The sequence below is a fragment of the Physeter macrocephalus genome, chromosome 16, assembly GCF_002837175.3.
Source record: "Physeter macrocephalus isolate SW-GA chromosome 16, ASM283717v5, whole genome shotgun sequence".
Taxonomy (NCBI): Eukaryota; Metazoa; Chordata; class Mammalia; order Artiodactyla; family Physeteridae; genus Physeter; species Physeter macrocephalus.
The window spans coordinates 100,108,805-100,134,735 of record NC_041229.1 but is presented as its reverse complement, the minus strand read 5'-3'; the positions used below and the strand labels follow the sequence as shown (position 1 = coordinate 100,134,735).

Here is a 25,931-nt window from a genome sequence, read left to right as displayed (position 1 = left end):
GAACATCTAACTCAAAGTGGGATCATAATATACTCTTTCCCAGGTTGTTTAGGCTGATTTCTTGATGGAAAGATGTGAAACCTTGGGATCAGTGGTGTTGCCATGCTCTACCCTAATGGACAGAGTTGTAGAGAAAGTGAGTTTGGCGAGTGAGAAAAATAGAGAGGACACCCAGAGAAAAGAAGAGATGAGAAGTAGCAGAAACTGCTGAGTTTCTGATGGCTTTCAATTTTCTAGTTCCAATCTCTTTTGGAAACCTGGCTAACTTCTTGCCCTTCCATTATATAATCGTATCTGTTCATATATTACAACAAATATATCTTCATTTTGCTAAAACTAGTAAGAGATAGCTTCTGTTTCTTGCAACCAAAATGTCTTTAAAAAACTCGCTTTGTCTTCTAACTTTTCTCACATGGCAGTCTACTCTCACAATCTACTCTCCTGAATCTCCAATGTCTGGCTCTTTTTATTTTTTCCCAACCTCTTCTTTATAGCCATATCTGAAATTTAAGACGTTGTCTTTAAATTCTTCAATAATAAACTTTTCCTTCCATTTACTGGAACTCTTAAGGTTTGAGTTCTCTAAGCAGGCCTGTCGACGCTTGAAACTGAGAAGAGGTAGAATGTGGGCAATGATCATAATGGCACTATGTTCTTGACATCATCCATAAATTATTTTAAGCTGAGCTGATAATGACATGGTCCCAAATGAGGTGGTCAGATTGTGGGAACTATATTCAGGAGAAGCTGCAGGCCATAGAGCTTTGTGGGCAATGATCATAATGGCACTATGTTCTTGACATCATCCCCCAGACGTGGCACTGTTTTCCCAAAGAGTCAAATTTGAGTTCAAATCTTGTCCTTACCCATATCATTTATTCTTTCAAAGGGTGTTTCCTCAGCGGCCAAAAATCCCTGTAGGATTGTGTTGGGGAGCAAATAAGAGAAACTGGTGCAAAACTGAAACTCAAGAAGAACTTGCGTTGGGAATGCCTGCCCTCAGGGCGGTCTACACTGACCACGGATCCCCGCATTCACTTCATCACAGGGCTAGCTAGAGGGGCGTGATCTCGTAGGTGATGCCCTCAGTTCCAGACTTTTCGGCTCCGGAAGTCCTGGCGGCAGCACTTGTCCAGTGGGTCCTGATTCCTCGGTTGTGCCCCTCATCGCCCCTCGAGCGCTTCCAACGCCGCAGTTGTGACCAAGAGCTCGGCTTCCGGGCGCGGCTGCGCGAGGAGCCCCGCGGGGACACCTGCGCGGTGGGGTGCTTGGAGCTCTGATGGATCTGCAGGCTCCCAGGACACGGATTGGGAATGAGATGTTGGGGGAGGGAGTTAACATAGACAAAACCCTTTGCTGCCTGTATTAGCATCACACTCTGCGTTTGTTAGCATCACAATCTGGGCCATGCCTGATTTCCCTGGCTGCCTCTGCAGGGACATCCATCAAACACATGCCTTCCTCTCCACTTTTCTGCTAGGTTTGTATCAGCAACAGTCTTTCTACCTTTAATCTTCACAAGGTGTAGAGGGAAGAGTACTGCTCAGCAAACCTGGGCTCTAGTCCTTAACTCTCCTTTTTATTAGGTGCATAAGTGCTTGGGCAAAATATTTATCTTTCCTGTACCTTAGGTTGTTTTTCTGTACAATGAGATAATATATTTTCTGTGTATCTCCCATGTTCACACTAAGTTAAGTTAGTGTGAACTAAGTTCACACTAAGTTCACACTCTGAGAACTGAAATCGGGTTATACAAGTTTAAAATATGCTGTAATCAGGTCCCAACAACTAATATATTAGAATTCTAACTTGAGAGCCATGTCCATGATTCCATGATGCCGGGTACCATGGAGAACTTTTTTTTTTTTTTTTAAAACAACTCAATAGTCTGTAAAGGCACTGTGTCTGTGTCTGACACATAGTAGAAGTGAATAAATGAACAAAATGTTTTCTATTCAAACTCCCTCATTTATACTGAGTCCCAGCTTAAGAGTAAAAATGATTTGCTTTGATGGCTAACTAAAGACAACATTATGGTAAGGGAATGTAATTAGCATTTGTTGAGGCTTTAGGTGCTTGGTCTTTTACATATTGTATAATTTATTGAACAAATTATCTGTTAAGCATCAATATGTGTCAGGTACTGGTCTACATATTGGGGATAAAAGCAGTGAAGAAAAAATATATATTTCTGCACCTCATGGAGCTTACCTTGTGGGAAGGATCAGGGTGAAGGGAAGTGATGAGTGTTAGTGTTAGGAGGTCAGGGAGATGAACACGATCCAGCGTAGGAGGTAAAGAGTGGCCAGAAAGGTACCTGAAGAGCCCTGGAATCTAAGAAAATTATGCTAAAATTATGCTAAAAGCCTCCTGGATGGTCAATTAAGATGAGGACTGAGCATTGCTCATTAGATTTTGCAATATGGAGGTCACTGCTGTCACTGACAAGAATAGTTTTAGGGGCAAGGTAGAGGCCAAACCCTAACTTGGAATGGATTCAAGAGAGAATGAGAGGAGATAATTTGGGAATAGTCAATATGGAAAGTTATTTTTGAGTTTTGTTTTTAAGGAAAGGAAAGAAATGGAGTCATAGGTAGAGGGGGAAGTAGTCAAGAGGTTTTTGTTTTGTTTTAAACAGGAGAAATAATAACATGCTTTATATACTTGTGGGAGTGATCCAGAAGAGAGGGAAAAACTGAAGCCATCAACTGAAGCGAGGATACAGTGGGAAGTCTTCTGCCTGCGTCCCCTGGAATCTGCCTTTTATTGGGTACAGCCACCTTTACATCTTTAACCTCTTCACAAGAAACGTTCTGTACCTCCTTGGCCTGAAAAACCTTGCTTTGTTTTGAGGGCAATACTTTTCTAAGCACTTGCTCACTCTCTGGAACCAAGAGTCCTCGGGTAGGGTGAATGATGAATACATTTTCTGTGAATTCTGCTGAAACTTCAAGACTCATACTGCCCAAACCAGTAGCCACTAGCCACATGTGGCAGTTAAGCCTTTGAAATGTAGTTCGTCTGAACTGACATGTATTTTAAGTGTAAAATGCACACCAAATTTTCATGACTTGATATGATAAAAAGAATGTAAAATATCTAAATATTTTTGAAATATTTGGTTAAGGAAATATATTATTAAAATTAATTTCACCTGTTTGTTTACTTTCTTAGTGTGGCTACTAGAAAAATTTTAATTACACACATAGCTCATATTATATTTCTATTGGATAGAGCTATTCTAGATCTTTTCACTCTCCTATAAACCTCTTCCCTCTTTCAGCTCATTTTCTTGATGCCTTTTCTCTACATTTACATAAAATCTTAACAAGGCCAAAAAGGCACTATGTGAGCTGGTTCTGCCTATCTTTTCAGCTTCATCCTTAATCACCTTCCTTTTTTTTTTTTTTTTTTTTTCCGGTACACGGGCCTCTCACTGCTGTGGCCTCTCCCGTTGCGGAGCACAGGCTCCGGACGCGGAGGCTCAGCGGCCATGGCTCACGGGCCCAGCCGCTCCGCGACACGTGGGATCTTCCCGGATCGGGGCACGAACCCGTATCCCCTGCATCGGCAGGCGGACTCTCAACCACTGCGCCACCAGGGAAGCCCAATCCTTTTAATATACTGTTGAATTCAGTTTGCTAATATCTTGTTGAGGATTTTTGCACCTACTTTAAATCAGGGATATTGGCCGGTAATTTATTTTCTTGTAGTGTACTAGTCTGGCTTCAGTATTGGGACAATGCTGGCCTTGTAGAATGAGTTTGGAAATGTTTCTTCCTTTTCAATTTTTGGGAAGAGTTTGAGAAGGATTGATATTCTTTAAATGTTGGGTAGGATTCACCAATGAAGCCATCTAGTCCTGAGATTTTGTTTGTTGGGAGATTTTTGATTACTGATTCAACATCCTTGCCTGTTATTGGTCTGCTCATATTTTCTATCGCTTCATGATTCACTCTTAGTAAGTTGTAGGTTTCTGAGAATTTATCCATTTCTTCTAAGTTATCTAATTTGTTGGCATGTAATTGCTCACAGTATTCGCTTATGATCTTTCATATTTGTTTGGTATTAGTTGTAATGTCTCCTCTTTTATAATTTTATTAATATGAGTCAACTATTTTTTTCTTAGTCTAGCTAAATGTTTGTCAATTTTTTTAATCTTATTTATTTTCCAAAAATCCAACTCTTAATTTTGTTCATCTCTTCTATTGTCTTTCCAGTCTATATTTCATTTATTTCTGCTCTAAGCTTTATTATATTCTTCTTTTTACTAACTTTGGGTTTAGTCTGTTCTTTTTCTAGTTCCTTGAGTTGTAAGATTAGATTGTTTACTTGAGATCTTTGTTTCTTAATGTAGGCATTCATTCCTATAAACTTCCCTCTTAGAACTGCTTTCACTGCATTCGTTTTGATATGTTGTATTTATATTTCCATTTGTCTCAAAATATTTTTCGATTTCCCTTTTGATTTCTTCTTTGACACTTTGGTTGTTCAGAGCTTTTTATTTTTCACATTTGTATAAAATTTCCAGCTTTCCTCATGTTATGTATTTGTAGTTTCATACCATTGTGATTGGAAAAGGTACTGGGTATGGTTTCAGTCTTCTTAAGTTTGTGAAGACTAGTTTTGTGACCTAATAATATATGATCTATCCTGGAAAATGTTCTATGTGCCCTTGAGATGAATGTGTATTCTGCTGCTGTTGGATATAACCTTCTGTACATATATTAGGCTGAGTTGTTCTAAAGTATAGTTCAAGTCCATTATTTCCTTATTGACTTTTCATCTGGATAATCTATCCATTATTGCTATTAATTTCATTGCTGTCTATTTTTGCCTTAAGATCTGTTAATAATGTTTAATGTATTTAGGAGCTTCAAAGTCACATTTCAAAGGAGCATGCATATGGGGATGTGAAGAATTTGTGATCATTTGTTACCATTTGTGATAAATGTACCATTTATCAATTCTCTGTACCCTCTCCTTTCTTTTGGCCTATAGGCAAGCTTAAGTTTCCCCTAACCTTCTTGTCTCTACTTTTTCATATCCTGCTAAATCTTCTTAACTTCCTGCAATTTGACCCAAGATATAAGTTCTGAGACTTTATTATTTGCCATTTTCATTACTGACTTATTTGGCTAACTTGAATCCCTACCTTGGAACTCCATTCTCCTTTGGCTTTCATGATACTATAATTCCCTAATTTTCTTTTCTTCCCCCTATGACCACTTCCCAGATTCTGTTGCGTCTTCTTTCTTGTCATGATCTTAAAATAAGTTCTTTTCAGAGTTCTTCCCTCAGTACTCTTAACTATTCACTCAATACTGTCATCCTGGTTGGTTTCATCCATTCTCATATTTTAAAAAATAATTGGGCTGAATTAAATATACCAGAGGCTATACATAACAAGCATACAGTTAGATGAATTAAGCAAAGTGAAAATCCATGTAACCCACACCCAGTTTAAGAAAACATTACTATCTCTTGAGAAGCCCCTCTCCAGCCCAGCGATATCACAACCCATATGTTTTCTGTTTGGAACTTTAAATTTGTAATAATTATAGATTCACAAAGCTTCCATTGTACAGAGAGGCCCCATGTAGTCTTTACCCAGCATCCCCAATGGTTACATCTTATGTAGTTATAGTATAATATTCAAACTAGGTATTTCATATTGGAACTGTGTGTGTGTATTGTTCTACATCATTTCATCATGTATGTACAGATTTCCTCTGCCATCTGAAAGCAGAGTGTTCCTATGAAACCTTTTGTAAGCTGAAATGGTGTAAAGTGAAGAAGTAATTACCTTAGGATGCATCTTACTATCAGATGCACAAAATAAATCGAGATAAAGCGCAGATGCTCAGAGACACAGTTCAAAGCTATGGTGGCTTGATGCTGAGATGCTGAGTGTAGTTCCTGGGGAAGGAGCTTGGCGGTGCCACTCTTGCTGCTTGGAGTGTTTTCTGCCTAAGGGCTTGCGGCAAAATAAACACTGGGTGCTATTTTTGCTTTCTTTTCCTCATGAAAGTGAAAACCCTCTTCAGATTTCTTTCACTTAGTGAAAACAGGTACTAATGTAGGTCTTTTGTAAAAGTGAACTAATGTAAAGTGAATTTTTTTTAAAAGCAGGGGCTACCTGTAGATTCATGTAACCTCTGATGCAATCAAGATACAAAACTATTCCACTACCACAAAGATGTCCCTCATGCTACTCCTCGGTATTCACACCCACCCCTACCATCCTTAAACCCTGGCAATCAGTAATCTGTTTTCCATGTCTCCATGTTTTTCATTCGAGAATATTAATACAGTTGACCCTTGAACAACATGGGCGATTTGTGTCAGGACCCACCAGGGACACCAAAATCCATGGATGCTCAAGTCCCACAGTCAACTCTCTGTATCCGAGGCTCTGTATCCATGAATTCAACCAACCACAGATCATGTAGTACTGTAGTATTTACTGAATAAAATCTTTGTATAAGTGGACCCATGCAGTTCAAACCTGTGTTGTTCAAGGGTCAACAGTATAAGTGGAATTATACAGTATGTGACCTTTTTGAGATTGGCTTTCACTAAGAATAATGCTCTTGAGGTCCATTCAAGTTATTATATTTGTTAATGATATTTTGCTAAGAATTTTTTGGCATTCTTATTCATGAGGGATATGGTCTGTAGTTTTCTTTGTACTGCATTTTTATTGTTTTGCCATCAGGATGACGGGAAGTGTTTCTGCCTCTTCAGGAAGAGGCAGGAAGAGATTATGTAGAATTGGCATTAATTTTTCTTAAAATATTCCATAGAAACCACATAGGCTTGGAACATTTTTTGAAGGCAGTTTAAAATTATAAATTAGATTTGAAAAATAGCCATAGGAATATTCAAATGACCTATTTCATTTTAGTGAGTTGTGGTAGCTTGCACTTTTCAGGGAATTGGTCTATTTCAAGTAAGTTGTCAAATTTATGCATATAGAGTCATTTGTAGTGTTCCCTTAACATCCTTTTGATGTCTGCAACCTCTATAGTGATATCTCGTTTCATACCTTATGTTAGTAATGTGTTTCTTCTCTTTGTGAGTCTTCCTAAAGTTCTGTCAATTTCATCAATCTTTTCAAGAATCAAGTTTTTTTTGGGGGGGGGTTCATTTTTCTGAATTCCTTTTATTTTTTTGCTTCCTTCCGCTTGCTTTGGGTTCATTTTACTTTTTTTGTTTGTTTGTTTCTTGAGCTCAGAGGTTAGATTGATTTAAGACATTTCCTATTTTATAATGTAAACATTAAACGCTATAAATTTCACTGTTCTAGCTGTATTACAATAAATTTGATAGGTTGCATTTGCATTATCATGTAGTTCAAAATATTTTCAAAAATTCCCCTTGAGACGTCCTCTTTAACCTAGGGATTATTTAGAATTATGTTGTTTAATTTCCATCCTTTCTTCTGAAAAGTCACCACAATCTTGACTTCCAATAGGTATTTTGTTGGTTTTGATCTTTAAACAAATTGAATCCTAAAGTATTTAATACTTTGTGCTTGATATTTTTGCTCAACATTAAATTTATTTAAGGAAATTATTCTACCATTGATGAGCATTTGGATTTGGAATTTTAGATTTTTTTTTTCCAGCTGGGGTTTGGAATGCTGATTCTGTGACTATTCTATGAATATTCTTGTCTTTTGTTGAACATATGTACTAATATATACTAATTTTTACGCTTCAAACCTAGGAATGAGGTTTCCATATTGCATATTCTCAAACCGATATCCAAAGTGGTTTAAGCAATTTATATATTTCTACCAGCAAGGGGTATGTAAGTTACAGGTTCTCCACATGATTCCAAAGAGTTGGTATTATCACTGTGGAATTTTTTGCCATTCAAGTGGGTGAGTAGTGTTGTGTTTTACTCAAATCTTCTATACTCTTACTGATTTTTATCTGCTTGTTCCATCAATTATTGAGAAAAGTTGCTAAAAATTTTCCGGTATAATCATGGATGATCTATTACTTATTTTAGTTCTTTCAACTTTTGCTTTATGGATTTTAATATTATTCACATACAGAATAATACAGAATTATATCTTCTTAATAGATTGACACTTCTGATGAAATTTCCTTTTCATCTCAAGAATTTTTCTTGCTTTAATATTTTCAATAATACTACTTTGTTTACCTCTGTTCTGTTTCTTTTCTTGCCTTTCTTGACTTCTTTTGGATTTCTCACGTATTTTTATTTCATTTTAATGGACTATTAGGTTGTTATACAGTCTTTTATTATTCTTTCAGTGTTTACCTTAGAGGTTACAACATGCAACCTCAATTTATTAAGGGCTGTTGTAAATTATTTCTTTACTGCTTTATAGACAAGGCAAAGACCCTAGAACACTCTAACTACATTTATCACCTGTCTTGTGCTATTTCAGTCTTTTAAAAATATATTTTAGTATGCCAGGAAATGATTGTTTATGTTGTCACTATTTATATTTACTCAGACATTTATCCTTTAAAAATTTTAATTTTTTCCATCCTTTGCTGCTTCTTCAAGTTCTCATCTGAGATGATTTCTATTTTGTCTGAAGAACACTTACTAAAAATTTAATTCAACGTTGAAGACTTTTGGCTTTTATTGGTTTTGGTTAACAAGTCAGCCACCATTCTTCTTATCGTCGTTCTTTGAAGGTAAAATGTCTTTTTTCCTTGTCTACTTTTAAGACTTTTCTCTTTGTGGCTGGTTTTATGCAGTTTTACTATTATGTACTTAGATGTGGGTTTCTTTATATTTACTTAGCTTAGGATTGTAACCCTTCTTGAATCTATAATTTGCCATTTAAAAAAATAAACTTGGGAAAATTCCAAGATATAATCTCTTTAAACATCACTTATTTTCTCTTATCTCTACTCTCCTTCTGAATTTCCAAATACATGGTATTGGAACTTTTCACCAGTATCATGTCTCTTACCCTGTCCTCTCCCCCCACATTGCATATTCCAACATTTTATAAATGCTGCAGTCTGATTTTTCCTTTTGCTCTTTCTTCCAGTTTACCAATCTCTTGTCAGTTATGTCTAATTGCTGTTACATTCATATATTTAGATCTTAATTTCAGTTATTGTGCTATTTCTCATTTCCATTTGATTCATTTTTAGAATTTTCATTTCTCTGCTGAAATCTTGTCATTTAAAATTTTATAATTCTGTTATTGGATCTATTTGGGGCCTGTATTTTTTTCTTGGATTTCTGTTAATTCTTGTTTTACTTTGATTGAATTCCAGACATTGTGTATGAAATAACTGTGTATAACTTGATGCTCTGGATAATGCTATCTTCCACTTGAAATGATTTGTATTTGCTTTGGTAGAATGTTAGATTTGGGGACGCTCACTTTAATACAATCTGTAACTGAGCTGAGCATCAGTCTATGAGAGGGATGGCTCATTTTTGCTCATCTTTACTGTTAGGATATAGCTCTAATAAGGATTGTAACAGGAAGTCCTGGGTGTCTATGAGCTTCTTGTCCTCTGGTGGGCACGATCTCCAATTACTGTCTTCACAATTCTTTAAGAATACTGGAAGCTCTTACCCTCTTAACGTCTCATCTGCTGTTTGTGATTCAGAAAATGCATCTGGGGGAAAAGCTATGCTAAAAGTCTGGATCATCTCTTGGTTTCAACTCTGGAATCTTGGTTCCTTAAATCCCAGCTCCCTTAAATCCTAGATTTCCAATACCTTCTAACAACAGATGTTTTAAAATTTTGGCTTGCTTCTGTTGTGTTCTTTGTAGGAGGCTTGGGCTGCAAGAACTTGGTTTTTAACTGCTGGAAATGGAAACCCTATTTCCCTATTTTAAATAACCATCAAAATCAATCTCTTTCTATTTAGCTAACCTTTCTCCAACCTCCAGTTATGTATTTTCAACTGCCTAACAGACTTCTCTACTTTAATATCTCATAGCTATCTCAAACTCAACTTATTCTGAATGGAATTTATCACTTTATTCAATCCTGTTGTGTCTTCTACATTTTGTATCACTGCAGGTGTCACCCAATTGAGAAATGGGGGGGGTCATTTTAGATTCATTTTTTTCCCTTCATACCTTATGTTTAGTCAACAAAACTAAAACTTTATTCACTGATTGTCTGAGTCACTGCAGTAGTTATCCATTACTCTCACACACACTCTAGTTGTTCTTATCAAATTTATCCTTTCGAATGCATTTCCCTCTATTTAATACTTTTTCAAGCTTAAATCCAAGCGTATCATTTCCCTCCTTAAAAGCTCTTCAGGGGGGACTTCCCTGGTGGTGCCATGGTTAAGAGTATGCCTGCCAATGCAGGGGACACGGGTTCTAGCCGTGGTCTGGGAAGATCCCACATGCCACGGAGCAAATAAGCCCGTGTGCCACAACTACTGAGCCTGTGCTCTAGAGCCCACGAGCCACAACTACTGAAGCCCACGTGCCTAGAGCCCGTGCTCACAACGAGAAGCCTCTGCAATGAGAAGCCTGCGCACCACAAAGAAGAGTAGCCCCCGCTCACTGCAACTAGAGAAAGCCTGCGCACAGCAACGAAGACCCAACACAGCCAAAAATAAATAAATAAATAAATAAATTTTTTTTAAAAAAAAGCTCTTCAGTGGTTTCCCCGTCTGCGAGGTATAGTTCAACACTTTAGTCATCGTCTTTGATGATTTGACTCTATCATCTGGTCTCTTCCTACTTCTCCAACTTTCACTCTTAACCTATTCCTCCCTGTTATTATGTTTTAATGATATATATTTATTTTAGCTACTGGAATATACTATGATCTTTTTCACATTTCTGTTTTTGCATGAGCTAATCTTTCTATTCCAAATGTCCGCCCACCTTGCAATCTGCTTGGTAAACTATGATTAATCACCTGCTCAGAGCCCACATTCTTCATAAAACTTTATTCCTTCTTATTTCCCGATAGAAGGCTCATTATCTTTTCTGTGCTTTTTTTTTTTTTTTTTTTTATTTTATGGTATGCGGGCCTCCCTCTGCTGTGGCCTCTCCCATTGCGGAGGACAGGCTCCGGACACGCAGGCTCAGCGGCCATGGCTCACGGGCCCAGCCGCTCCGCGGCATGTGGGATCCTCCCAGACCGGGGCGCGAACCCAGTTCCCCTGCATCGGCAGGCGGACGCGCAACCGCTGCGCCACCAGGGAAGCCCTGTGCTACTTTTTTCATACTTTTGTTAATACATGTATCACACTGCAGTACTGATTTGTTACCTGTTTGTTTCCTCCCTTAAAATAAAAACTCTTCGTGATGAAGCACCTTATTAATTTTTGATATGCCAAAGTTTAAATAATATATTCATTGGCACACTGGAGACACTCAATTAATGTATGTAAGCTAAGCTTAACATTCTTAGAACCACAAAAACTTAATTTGTATTATTAGATAACAATTGATGAAACCTCTTGAGAGACAAGGCAGAAAACGAACAAATAAAAAACAGCAGCACATTTAAAAAAGAGCTACACATATTCACTGGCATGATTCATATTGCTGAGCAAGGCTTTCTGAAGTTCTTTTCCATATATGAAGAAAGGATGAATCTGAATTCACAACAGATCCTTGGGAAATTTTCCTTAGTATGGAAAAGCAGCCTGTTTGCTTTGAAAAGCAATTGAACAGGTGATCCAAGCAATGAGAAGAAATAAGAAGGGGGAATGAAAGGGAAGAAAAAACAGCAGAGACTTTCAGGGCAGAAAGGAACTTTAATGAGGAGAGGAGGAGTCAATGAAGGGACTGAATTGGATGACTTCTGATTAATACTTTGCTCAGGTAGCTAGCTCAGGTAGAAGAACTCAAACTGAAATGTACTCTTTACGTGTAGAGGCATAAATTATTTAAAATTCTCCTGAGAATTATACAATATCATGCTCCAAGTCTGTGTAGCTTGTACTCTAGAGAGAGTCGCAAATCTTTTTTTATGGTCTCTTACAAAAGCTCCATTAGGAAGAGCTGACAGCTATTCAGAGTACCTGGAAAATAAATTCTTCCTTGTAATAATATCATATTTAATTAGGGAAAAGCTTTCCAATTGGAGCCTACAAAAATATGTGTGAAGAATTTTCTGAAATACTGAAAAGAAAAATTCAACTTGCTTTGTATTTTCTTTTGCACAAAATCTGTGGACTTTGTAGCAGCTTTGTTACACGGATATATCATCAGGGCCCACATCAGGTAAGAGCACCAGGAAAATTCTCATATTTCTAAGGTTTTTAAAAAGCACTCTCAGCTTCCTCTGTAACAGCTGTATGATCATCTTCATTTTTGTGACACTGAAAAAAAAATTAACTTCTTATAAATCACATTATGATTCCTAAAATCATAGATGTAGTAAGTACTTAGTTTTTTAAAAATATAAGCAATACTGATGTTTATAGAATAAAATGTTAAAGTGCCATTTGTCCTCTTTCTGTTCCATCTCTACCTCAACCCACTCTCTTACTTGCTATTGAACCACTTGTAACTTTTGGTATACTCCAAGACCATAAGGTCTTCTGCAACATGAACAGATGCCGGCACCCCAAAAGTCACCTTGTCATGACATTCCCAATTATTACCCATTCCTTCCCTTGAAAGTAATGCCGTTTTGACTTTTAGGTAATCAATCCTGTCTTTTCTTTCTAATTTTACCAACAGCTTCCATCCCTCCCTAAACACTATAGTTTAGCTTTAGTTTTGCCTGATTTCAAACTTCCTATGAATGGAATAAAAAAGTATGCATTCTTTTGAATTTGCCTTTCAATATTCAACATTATATATATGAGATTGATCTATGCTGTTAAGTGTAGTTATTGCTCATTTTAATTTCTATGTAGAATTTTTTTCTCAATATATTCACCTCTCACTGAATGCATTTCCACTTTGGAACCATTATGAATAATACTGATATATATGTTTATTTTTGTCCCTGGAAGTATATCTTGCTACATGTGTACACACATTTCTGTTGGGTATATAATAAGGACTGAAATTACTGATAGGGTATGCACAGCTTAACCTTCAGTAAATAATGCCCCAAAGATTTTCAAAGTTGTTGCAGTAATTTATATGCCAGTTAGGAGTGTGTGAGAAATTTCTTTTATGCATAGTCATTACCATCACTTAGAACTGTACTTTGAAATTTAGTCATTCTGTTAGGTACTTAACATCTCATTGTAGTTTTATTTTAATGTTATTTTTGAAATGGCTGGATTTATGTCTGATGTTTTGCTATTTTCTGTATGTCTCATGTCTTTTATGTTCCTCCTTGTTTTTTTTTTTTAATTAAATACTTTGTGTATTATCTTAACTTCTTTGTTAATTTTATTTTGGGAATTTTCTTAGTCACTGGTCAGGGATTACAATACGCATTTTAACTTATCACAATCTGCTTCAGATGAATGCTAATTTAATTCCAGTAAAATATAAAAACTTTGTTCACATGTAGCTGTATTCCTTCCCCTTCCTCTGTGCCTTTGTAATCTTTGTGTATGTCTTTATTTTACCTTCATTTTTGAAGGACAGTTTTTAAAGGATATAGAATTCATGCTTGACTGATTTTTTCCTCCAGCACTTTAACATGCCATCCTACTACCTTTAGGCCTCCATTGTTTCTGATGAGTCAGCTATTATTGTGGTGACACTGCACATGAAGTCATTTTTCTCCTGCTGCTTTCAAGATTTTCTTTTATCCGTTTGGCTCTGAGGCATCTAGGAGTGAGTCATTTTGTGTTTATTCTAACTGGAGCTCACCGAGCTTCTTAGATGGATAGAATATAATTTTTCTTCAAATTTGGGAAATTTGGGGCCATTATTTCTTCAAGTTTTTTTCTTGTCCCCCCCACCTTCTGGTATTCTCATTATGCATATGTTGGTGCACTAGATGGTGTCCCCCAAATCTCAGAGGCTCTGCTCATTTTTGTTTTCTGTTCTTCAGAGTGGACGACCTATATTGGTCTATCATGTTTGCTGATTTTGCCTTCTGTCAGCTCAGATTTGCTCTTGAGCTCCTCTAGTGGGTTTTTCATTTCAGTAACTGTATTTTTTAATTCCAGAATTTCCATTTGATGCTTTTAAATAATTTCACTCTCTTTTATTGATATTCTTATTTATTAAAAGATTAACAGCTTCGTTGAGGCATAAATGATATACAAAGAACTGCATATATTTCATGTGTACTATTTGATATATACAAACATAGTGATACCACTGCCACAATCAAGGTAATAGACATTGATACTCTTATTTGATGAGTCATTGCATCACCCATTAATTCTTTAAACATGTTTTCCTTTAATTCTTTGAAGTCTTTCTTTGTGAAGTCCAACATTTGTTCTCCTGTGCCCTCAAACAAACTGTATCTATTGACGACTTTTTTTTTTTCAAGTGTATGGGACACTATTGCCTGTTCTTTGCATGTCAAATGTTGTTGTTGTTGAAAAATGAATATTTTAGACAACTTATTTTAGTGACTTTGGATTCTGATTGCCTCAGCTTCCCTCTGGAGTGGTTGTTATTGCTTTCCTTTGTGACTTGCCTGTACTAATTCTAGTAGAGTCTGTGTCCCCTGCAGTATGTGGCCTCTGATATATCTGCTTACTTTTCTCTAGTTTTTAATTATTGTTTTTATTTTTAACCCTGGTCTCCTAGGGTTCTCCCCTGGGTCAGAATAAGTGTTCAGCCAATGACTGCTTAGAGGCCATGCTTAAACACCTCGTTATGGGCTGAACTGTGTTTCCCCTCAAGTTCATGTTAAAGTCCTAACCCCCAGTGCCTCAGAATGTGACTGTATTTGGAGATAGGGTCTTTAAAGCAGTAATGATGTCATAATGAGGTCATCAGGGTGGGCCAAAATCCAATATGATTGATGTCCTTAAAAGAAGAGGGGATCAGGACACAGACACATACAGAGGGAAGACCATGTGATGACACAGAGAGAAGAAAGTCATCCAAGAGCCAAGGAAAGAGGCCTCTGAAAAAACCAACACTTGCCAACACCTTGATCTTGGAATTATTCCAGCTTCCAGAATTGTGAGAAAATAAGTTTCTGTTGTTTAAACCATCCAGTCTGTGGTAGTTTGTTATGGCAGCCCCAGCAAAGTAATATACATCTTAAGCTAGTAAGACTACCACACTTCGTCAATGAATCCGTATAGCTTAAGGAAGGTATTCAAAGTTCAGGCCATTTGTAAATCTGTCACAGCTTTTATTTTGTGTTTGCAAGGCCTCTTATTCAGCCAGGAGTGAGAGCTTACTAGGGCCCTCTCCAGTCTCCTTAGTGCATGCACAGTCTCACCCAAATTTGTAATATTCCAGGTCACAAGGGATAAATAGGATACTATCAAGGCCCACTTTGGCTATCTTTTTCTCAGAATCTCCCTGTTAAGTTTCTGGCTGGTTGCCAATTTCTTGCCTCAACAGGTACTGTAATCTTAGTTAGGCTAGGTGTTATATTGGCTTTTCCAGATTGTTTGCAATGGAGATCACTATTGTTTTAATACCCCTGGTCATAAAACTTTCTTTGCTCTGCTCCAAATAAAATAAGCCCTCTCCAGCAGTGAGGCTGCTGGTCCTCAGTCTGACTCACCCAGGTAAACTTCTGCAAAAAGGAACCTGGGGCTGAGGGGGCAAGTTGGAAGGAATTAGAGCCGCTCCAAGCTAAAATGTCACAGACATCCACCTTACCCAAGGTTCAGTAACTTTTCTTAAACAAACACTTCTCAATTTGTTATATGCTTTGGTAAATTTCCAGAATCTTTAAAAGGTCGTTTATTGACAATTTTGTCCCGTTTTATAATTTCTTTTTAGGGAAATCTGCCATATCCTCACCCAGCCATTCTGGAAGCCCCACCATTCCCTTTTCTTAGAAAATCCTTTTTCATGTAGGCTCATAGTTACTTATGCACTTCAGTTAGTCTCTGCTCAGAGGGTCTTCCCTTACCATCCTATGTAAAATAATCTTTGTCTTACCTCCTTACTGTGTTTTGTTTTACTCTATAACACTTTTCCACTTCCTGAAATTATTATATATTTGTTTGTTTATTGTCTTTCTCTCCCATTGGAGTGCAGGCTGCTTGATGGTTGGGGTGTTGTTTTGTTAATCATTGCAACCTGAGTGTCTATTACACTGCCTAGTAAATAATAGGCCCTCCATAAGTATTTGTGAAAGAATGAATGAATGTTAGATATCTAGTTTTTTTTTAAGGCTGAGAGGAAACGTCTCATCAACTTTTGTGGGATTGTGAATTAATACAGCATTTTGGGATGTTATTAAACTTGCAATTACACTTCTAGGAAGCAACCACCTACAGAAATACTAGTCTTGTATGCAAAGATATATGTAGTGGGATGTTCACTGCATCATTGTTTATAACTTAAACTGGAAAAAAGTTAAATATGCAGCAGCAATAAAGGAATGTTAAAATAAATACTAAGGAAAACTATGATGCTATTAAAAGGCATTGTTTACATATGCTTACAATGGAAAGATGTTTATGATAGCTGAGAAAAAAAGCATGTAACAAAATAAGATGATCACACAGTAAGAAAGAAAAGTGTGTGTATGTGTGTGCATGCCTTTTTGTATAGATTTTGATATGTGAGCATGATGGGGACTATATTAAGAGGAGAGTAACATTTTGCTCTACAATTTCTTTAATTTTAATATTCAGTTTCACATATTACTTTTGTAATTTTATAAACAAAAAAGAAAAAATTTAAAAAGTGAAGTAAATATTATCACAAATTCTATTTTTATTAGTTCCAAACATATTGTATCAGAACACTTCATCTCCTCCTAGAATGTGCTTACTAGAAATCTACATCTCTAGATTTGCCAGAGGGTTACACCAAAACTTACCAAACCAACAGAGCCGAAGATCATGTATGTGAAAGCAATACACAATTCCAAGGGGTAGAAGCCCAGTAAAACACGTGAAATTTCTCTCCCAAGTTTCTGAAACCAGAAAATAGGAAAACATCTTGCATTATCATCGTTTGTAAAAATTAGAACAATTTTTTAATTGAAGTATAATTTACAATGTTGTGTTAGTTTCAGGTATACAGCACAGTGCTTCAGTTATATATGCATATATGTGTATATATGTATATATGTGTATATATATATATATTTTTTTTTCAGATTCTTTTCCCTTATACCTCATTACATAATATTGAGTACAGTTACCCATGCTACACAGTAGGTCCTTGTTGGTTATCTACTTTATATTTAGTAGTGTGTATACATCAATCCCAAACTCCTAATTTATCCTTCACCCCCTCCCTTTCCCCTTTGGTACCATAAGTTTGTTTTCCATGTCTGTGAGTTTATTTCTGTTTTGTAAATAAGTTCATTTGCATCTATTGAGATGATCGTATAGTTTCTACTCTTTAATTTGTTAATATAATGTATCACACTGATTGATTTGTGGATATTGAAAAATCCTTGTATCCCTGGGATAAATCCCACTTGATCATGGTGTATGATCCTTTTAATGTATTGTTGGATTCAGTTTGCTAGTATTTTGTTCAGGAGTTTTGCGTCTACGTTCATCAGTAATATTGGCCTGTAATTTTCTTTTTCTGTGTGGTATCTTTATCTGGTTTTAGTAACAGGGTGATCATGGCCTCAAAGAGTGAGTTTGGAAGTGTTCCTTCCTTGGCAATTTTTTGGAATAGTTCCAGAGGATTAGGTGTTAACTTTTCTCCAAATGTTTCGTAGAATTCACCTGTGAAGCCATACGGTCTTGGACTTTTGTTTATCGTTAGTTTTAAAATCACAGATTAATTTCAGTACTTGTAATTGTTCTGTTCATATTTTCTATTTCTTCTTGGTTCAGTCTTGGGAGATTGTACCTTTCTAAGAATTTTCCCATTTCTTCTTGGTTGTCCATTTTATTGGCATTTAGCTGCCTGTAGTAGTCTCTTATGGGCCTTTGTATGTCTGTGGTGTCAGTTGTAACTTCTCCAATTTTCTTTCTAATTGTATTGATTTGGGCCCTCTCCTCTTTTTTCTTGTGTCTGGCTAAAGGTTTATCAATGTTGTTTATCTTTTCAAAGAACCAGCTTTTCATTGCATTGATCTTTTCTATTGTTTTCTTAGTCTCTATTTCATTTATTCCTGCTCTAATGTTTATGATTTCTTTCCTTCTACTAACTTTGGGTTTTGTTTGTTCTTCTTTCTCTAGTTGCTTTAGGCATAAGGTTAGTTGTTTGAGATTTTTCTTGTTTCCTGAGGTAAGCCTGTTTCACTATAAACTTTCCGCTTAGAACTGCTTTAGCTGCATCCTATAGGTTTTTTGGATCTTCATGTTTTTGTTTTCATTTGTCTCTAGGATTTTTTTTGATCTCTTCTCATTTCTTCAGTGATCTGTTGGTTTAGTAGAATATTGTTTAGCCTCCACGTTTGTGTTTTTTGCAGTTTTTTTCTTGTAGTTTATGTCTAATCTCATAGCCTTGTGGTTAGAGAAGATGGTTGACACGATTTCAATTTTCTTAAGTTTACCAAGGCTTGCTTTGTGGCCCAGCATGTGATCTCTCCTGGAGAATGTTCCATGTGCACTTGAAAAGAATGTGTATTCTCCTGCTTTTGGATGGAATGCTCTATAAGTATCAGTTAAGTCTGTCTGGCCTAATGTGTCATTTAATGTTCATGTGTCTGGCCTGTTTCCTTATTGGTTTTCTGTCTGGATGATCTGTCCATTGATGTAAGTGGGGTGTTAAAGTCCCCCACTATTATTGTGCTGTCAATTTTTCCTTTTATGTCTGTTAACATTTGCCTTATATATACTGAGGTGCTCCTATGTTGGGTGCATGTATTATGTATTTACAATTGTTGTATCTTCTTCTTGGATTGATCCCTAGATCATTATGTAGTGTCCTTCTTTGTTCCTTGTAACTGTCTTTAGTATAAGTCTATTTTGTCTGATATAAGTATTGCTACTCCAGATTTCTTTTGAGTTCCATTTGCATGGAACCCCTTTTTCCATACCCTCACTTTCAGTCTGTATGTGTCTCTAGATCTGAAGTGGGTCTCTTGTAGACAACATATATACAGGTCTTGCTTTTGTATCCATTCAGCCAGTCTATGTCTTTTGGTTGGACCATTTAATCTGCTTACATTTAAGGTAATTATTGATATGTTTGTTCTTATTGCCATTTGGTTGTTTTGGATTTGTTTTTGTAGGTCTTTTTTGTTTTGTTTCCTCTTTTGTTCTCTTCTTTAGCATTATGTTTGGGTTCCTTTTTCTTTTTTGTGTGTATATGTATTATACATTTTTGGTATAGCAGTCTATGTATATATCCACATGATTGTTTTAAATTGCTCACCTCTTAATTTCCAGTGCATTTAAAATATCCTCTATTTGTACTTTCTTTCTCTCACAATTACTAGTTTTGATATCATATTTGTGTGTGGATGATTTCCTACTTTTACTGTATGTTTGCCTTTACCAGTGAGCTTTCCCATTTTGTAATTTTCTTGTTTCTAGTTGTGGCCTTTTCTTTTCTGCCTAGACAAATTCCTTTAGCATTTGTTGTAAAATGCGTTTGGTGGTGCTGAATTCTTTTAGCTTCTGCTTGTGTGTAAAGCTTTTGATTTATCCATCAAATCTGAACAAGAGCCTTGCTGGGTAGGGTATTCCTGGTTGTAGGTTTTTCCCTTTCATCACTTTAAATATATCATGCCACTCCCTTCTGTCCTGATGAGTTTCTGCTGAAAAATCAGCTGATAGCTTTATGGGGATTCCCTTGTATGTTATATGCTGCTTTTCCCCTGTTGCTTTTAATATTTTCTCTTATCTTTACTTTTTGTCAGTTTGATTACTATGTGTCTTGGCATGTTCCTCCTTGGGACTCTCTGCGTTTCCTGGACTTGGGTGACTGTTTCCCTTCCCACTTTAGGGAAGTTTTCGGCTATTATCTCTTCAAATATTTTCTCAGGCCCTTTCTCTTTCTCTTTTCCTTCTGGGACCCCTATAATGCAAATGTTGGTGCATTTGATGTTGTCCCAGAGGTCTCTTAAACTGTCATTTCTTTTCATTCTTTTTTCTTTATTCTTTTCTATGGCAGTGATTTCCACCAACCACTCTGTCTTCCAGCTCACTGAACTGTTCTTTTGGCTCATTTATTCTGCTTTTGATTCCTTCTAGTATGTTTTTAATTTCAGTTATTATATTCTTCAACTCTGTTTGGTCGTTCTTTATATTTTCTTTGTTAAAAACTTCTTGTAACTTCTCCCTCTGTACATCCATTCTTTCCCTGAGTTCTTGGATCATATTTACAATCATTATTCTGAACTACTTCTTGTGTGATTGCTTATCTCCACATCACTTAGTTGTTCTTCTGGGGTTTTATCTTGTTTCTTCCTCTGGAACACACTCCTTTGCTGTCTCATTTTGTTTAAATTTCTATTTGTATTTTTATGTACATGGTAGGTTAGTTATATTTATCGACCTTGGAGAAGTGGCCCTCTGTAGGGGATGTCCTATGTATCCCAGCAGTACACTCCCCTCTCATCATCCAAGGGCCAGGGGCCAGCTGGTCCCAGCGTAGTTTCTGATCTGTGTTGTGGAGTCATTTCTGCAGGCTGCAGAATCACAGTTTTCTTGCTTCTGGTGTCTGCCACCTAGTGGGTTAAGCTGGTTTAGAGGCTTGTACAGGCATCCTGGCAGGAGGGGCCAGTGCCTGCCCACTGGTGGGTGGAGCTGGGTCTTGGCCCTCCGGTGGGCAGAACTGTGTCAAGGGGCATGTCTAGAGGTGGCTGTAGGCTCAGGATGTCTTTAGGCAGCATGTCTGCAGATGGGTGGGGCTGTGTCCCCCACCAAGTTAGTTGTTTGGCCTGAGGCATGCCAACACTGGAGCCTACAGGCTGTTCAGTGGGGCCAGGCCTTGGTGCTAATGACCAAAGCAAGATGTTGCCTTGAGTAGTGTTCATACAGATGAATACTCCCTGATATGTCTGCTACCCGCTTTTATGACCCCAGAGTGAGCCACAGACACTCCCTGCTTACCGAAGAGACCCTCTAAGACCAGCAGGTAGGTCTGGCCCAGGCTCCTATGAAGTTACTGCTTTTGCCCTGGGTCCTGGTGCATGCAAGGCCTTGTGTGTGCCCTCCAAGAGTGGAGTCTCTGTTTTCCTTAGTCCTGTGGAGCTCCTGCAATCAAGCCCCACTGGCCCTGAAAGCCAAATGCTCTGGGGGCTCCTCCTCCTGATGCCAAACCCCGAGGCTGGGGAGCCTGATGTGGGGCTTAGAGCTCTCACTGCTGTGTGAGAACTTCTGTGATATATTTATTCTCCAGTTTGGGGGCCACCCACCTGGGTGGTATGGGATTTGACTATATCACGAGTGTGCCCCTCCTGCTGTCTCGTTGTGGTTTCTTCTTTATGTCTTTTGATGTAGAATATCTTTTCTGGTAGGTTCCAGTCTTTTTTATTGATGGGTGTTCAGCAGTTAGTTGTGGTTTTGGTGTGCTTGTGAGAGGAGGTGAGCTCAAGTTTTCTATTCTGCCATCTTGTCTCCTCCAAGTTTAAGATTTTAAGATACCTAAAAGATCTTGGAAACTGTCTTTAAGATGTGTAGGGATGGTAGAGGTCTGTAGTGAGGTCCAGTCTTGAGCCAAGTCACAGCACCAAGAAAAGTGCCCAGTCCTTATGCGGTTCTCTCAGCTAAGAACCCAGGCAAACCTGAAGAAGCAGAGAGGAAGCACATGGAGATCGGCCCTCTGCCCAGACTGTGGAAAAGCCCAGAGGGCACACTGACCTCACTTGCATTATTATCTTTAGTAAGTGCAGATGTGGTCATGGAAGGAGCTCCTAATATGAGAGTCAAGGAAAAGAAGGGAAACAGAAGAGTAAATAAGCCTCTTTCACCATTTGATTTCCCTAGGCATTCCTACACCTGTGCCTTCTGCTTCACTTTCCTAGCTTTCATTCCCCCAATTCATTATCAGCTTTAACTCTTGATCACTCAGCAGTCTTGTCTCAATTCTTGCAACTCTTCATTCTCATTCTCTTCACTAGAGTTTCTGGCACAGCTCACTATCCAAACTCTTCAGTCAACAAGATTTGGCTATGCTGTCTCCAATGATAAGAGGGCTACCAAGAGATTTTATCAAGCAATTCTCATCATTAAAACAGCTATTATTAATTACAAACTTACTTAAATTTACATGTGTAAAAATCTCACACAGAAATTGCTATAGTATCAGATGGAAGAATGAATAAATTCAAAAAGAGAAACATTTCACTTGGAAGTATGAGGTGATTGTGATTTCTGGGATAAATAAAGCAGATCCCTTTTGTTGCTACTGGAAAGGTACTTTCAACTACATATGAGGATGATGATTTGGTACTAAGCCTGAAAATAAATGTAGTTCCTGTGCTGGCTGTGGAAAGACAAAAATGATATTCTGACCTAGAAAGAATAACATCATAATTCTCTCTCCTTCAATTCCTTCATCTTCCCCCATTTTTCTGTTGGGTTCGTTTAATATCTTTTATATGCAAGAAATTATTAGGTGGTAGAGATTAGATGGTAAGAATGAAATGACAAAAAATTCCTGATTTCTCAGTTTATATTCAATAGAAAATATAGAAAGATAATATAAGGTAACATATGATAAGGTTAAAGATGTCAAAATGGATAAGAACTTGATCAACAATTATACGGGACAGGAGACTCACCTTAAGCCATTCATATCTAGGAAGGCTTTGTAAAGAGGTAGGACCTTTGAAATAAAGACTAAGAAAAATGAAGGAGGAAAGCAATATTCTAAGCAGCTTTAGTTTACTTGTTTCTTTGTGACCTATTTTGTTTCAGAGAGAATTTAATAACAAATTAAGAGTGTGACAAAATAATTAAGAAATGGAGACATTCAAAAAAATAGTAAAGCTAATTATATATCACATGACCTACAGTTTGATAATGTGAGCAAAACACTGAACGCAAGAATGAACATAACATGTTTTGAGAAAATGATAAAGCAAGTTTATTCAGGTAAAGTGTTCATCCATGATGCTATTAACAGGAAGATAAAGAAAAGACTGTAGGGAGTTTGAAATGGCAAAGTAAAGAATTCTCATTTAATTTTACTGACAGAAACATAATCATAGCATTTTAGCTGGGAAGTACTTGTGACCTCTTAGTTGGCAAGACTGTAAAAAGTAATTTTGCCCACACTCCATAATTTATGTGTGTTAGCGTTATTCTCAGACAAACTCTTCCCCTGAAAGTGGCAAGTTGTGTGCCAGAGAAGTTCAAATAGGAAAAGAACAGAAAGAGTGACTGAGTTCTCAACACATAACTTAAGCCTCTGAATCCAGCTTAAGTCAGTAAGTGTCCTTTTTTGGGAAGTCAATTTGGGCTGTATTTCTTGTCACAACCAAAAGATCCCTAATTAATAAAAATTTAAGTAAATGATAAACAGTACTTGGTAATTGGGAAGACAGTGAAAAGATAAGGGTGAGGATTACATCAAGGTTTTGAGCCTAGGACACTGAAATAAGGGAGTCTTGCGGTACAGTACTTTTGAGGAGGTAAACATTTTCCATTGTATATACATTGAGTTTGAGATGATGATGACAGAAGCATATCCAAGTAAAAAAGTCATTAGAACAACAGGCTTGGAGTTTGGGAGAGACAGAGCAGTTAAGGAATAGATATGTGATAGCATCTTCTCCGTTACACATAAAGAAACTAAAGAATGGGGAAGTTAAGAAACTTGTCCAAGGGGTCACACAGTGAATATGAAAGGTAGTACCTGAACAAAGGCAGTCTAGCTCTGGATTTATTGTATGAGAAATATTTTTCAGAGGCATGAACTTTTGCGGATAGCTGAACCCACCTGAGAACACTGATAACTTGATGAGTTTGTGGATTAGCCAAGCCACTTGTTTATGTTAGAGAGCTGGCATATGAAAAATCTTGGTTGCCTTAGAAAATGTAGGTATATAATTCTATAAGGCCTCTAGGAAAAGACAGTATATAAATTCATTTTGTGTAACTAATCACAGCAAACGAAGCTGAAACTTGTGTTTGGGAGATTGTGAAATTGATCATTAGTACTGAGTTCATGTCAGACAAATACAATGTACAATGGTTTGTAATACTGTTTGCAAAGGTAAGTCTTGGCAATTGTGCCATATTATCTTAAACTAAGATTATAAGCTTATGAGTAAGAGTGGTAAGCTAAAATAACTTGAAACAATTCTATACTTACTAATTCCACCCCTCCCTATCTCTGCCCCTGAAATAAGAATTGAAGATACCTAGATTGGATTTCCAGGGCAAATGAAAAATTTTCTTACAATTTACGGGGAAAATCTGATGCATGCTTATTTAAACCAATACATCACATTCATGACAGACAATCTACTTGGAGGTATTACTGCATCTTCTCTCATCATCTTATTGTCTTCTAGGCTTTTGCTCTCCATGTTTGGATTCCTTCATCTGATGGTCCCCTTTATAATATACTGCAGGTATGGAGAGAGGGTATATAGCGGAGGAGAAGGAAGTTTATCCCTCATCTAGAATGAGCCTTCTACTCAGAATTATTTTGAATTAAAATTTCCAAATTGTTATTTGTTTTATTCTGTTGTTCAGTAACAAAGAGGAGCTCCACTCCAATCCGTTCTCAATTTAAATGGAAGATTTTTACAATTATTGCTGAAGTCTTCTGCAGCACTAATATTCTGTTATTTGGAATTTAAAGTCAACACAACTGAAATAAATCTACTGTAATATCAGTAAAGATATTCACATTTACAGGAGAACGTTACTATCTTAAAAAGAAATATATTTATTTTTCTGGTACAAAGTATGTGATTGGATGTTTAATTAAATGGAAGCAAGGCAGATTCATACACATTTGGCATTTGAGGACTTAAAGCAAAATTCACGTGAGACACAAAAATAGGCTATATATGAAAATATCTACGTTAAAACAGAAATGAGTAGCTGTATACAATTCCAACTACTATATGCATCAACAGCAGAATTCTTTTGTTGATTTTGGGGAATGGTTTCAACGTCTAGGATTATACTTTTCTTTCATTAGGAGAATCATCCTAATGTGTGTATATATCTATGTATACATACACATGTATGTATATATATATCCTACTATGTATATAACTTATCACTGAAGTCTTCAAATTTTTTACTTTATTTTAATTGGGCTTGTCAAGATTTCAAACATCCTATTAATATTTACAAAAAGTATGTCAGAGTTATTTTTGAATTAAAACTTTCAATCAAGAGCTTACTACTAAATCAAAGAATTTCATAGGGGCCAAAAAAAGCCTTATTTTACCTCCTCAGGCTTCAAAATCTCTGAAAAGAATAATTTTGAAATTAAGATGTTCCTATAGAATTGGTCACTTACCGCTTGTCCATAATTCCTATATGACACAGACTCAAAAGAAGACAACTCCATTACTGTTAGAACCACTGCAATAACTGCAACAATTATGCATAAGATGTTCATGATCATAGTATATGTAAGCTGAAAAGAAGATACAGGGTTATTAAACTCAGAATAAACAACTTAGTTAAACAGTTTGTATTGCTGGAAAAAAAAATCTAGTTAAAACTTTGATCTAGTTTCTGAAGCTTTAGAAGTGTTGGTATATTTGCCATTAGAGTAAAACCTTTTTCTGTTTTATAAGAAACCCAGTTAATTTGGAGGAAACACTGAAATATCATCACACCAATAAGCATCAATCTTCCATTTGGGCTCAAAAATGTTATATTTTACAATCTTCTGAGTCAGTTGGAAGAAACGCTTATAATATATGATTTGAACAAAAGGAGTTCCACTGTAAAAAGAAAAAAGAAAAAAGAAAAAAAAGATGAGGGCTTCCCTGGTGGCGCAGTGGTTGAGAGTCCGCCTGCCGATGCAGGGGACACGGGTT

The 25,931-nt window shown here is 36.8% G+C and overlaps 1 protein-coding gene across 1 annotated transcript in view; it reads right to left on the bottom strand.

The window, feature by feature from the left end:
• Positions 1-1,054: 1,054 nt before the first annotated feature.
• Positions 1,055-25,931, bottom strand: part of MS4A13 (membrane spanning 4-domains A13) — a 31,352-nt gene continuing 6,475 nt past the window's right edge. The window contains exons 4-7 of the mRNA XM_024133440.1: positions 25,403-25,522; positions 16,878-16,973; positions 2,212-2,334; positions 1,055-1,360 (exon numbers count right to left, since the gene is read on the bottom strand). Coding sequence (XP_023989208.1) covers positions 1,055-1,360; positions 2,212-2,334; positions 16,878-16,973; positions 25,403-25,522 — 645 coding nt within the window. The remainder of the gene's footprint in view (positions 1,361-2,211; positions 2,335-16,877; positions 16,974-25,402; positions 25,523-25,931) is intronic.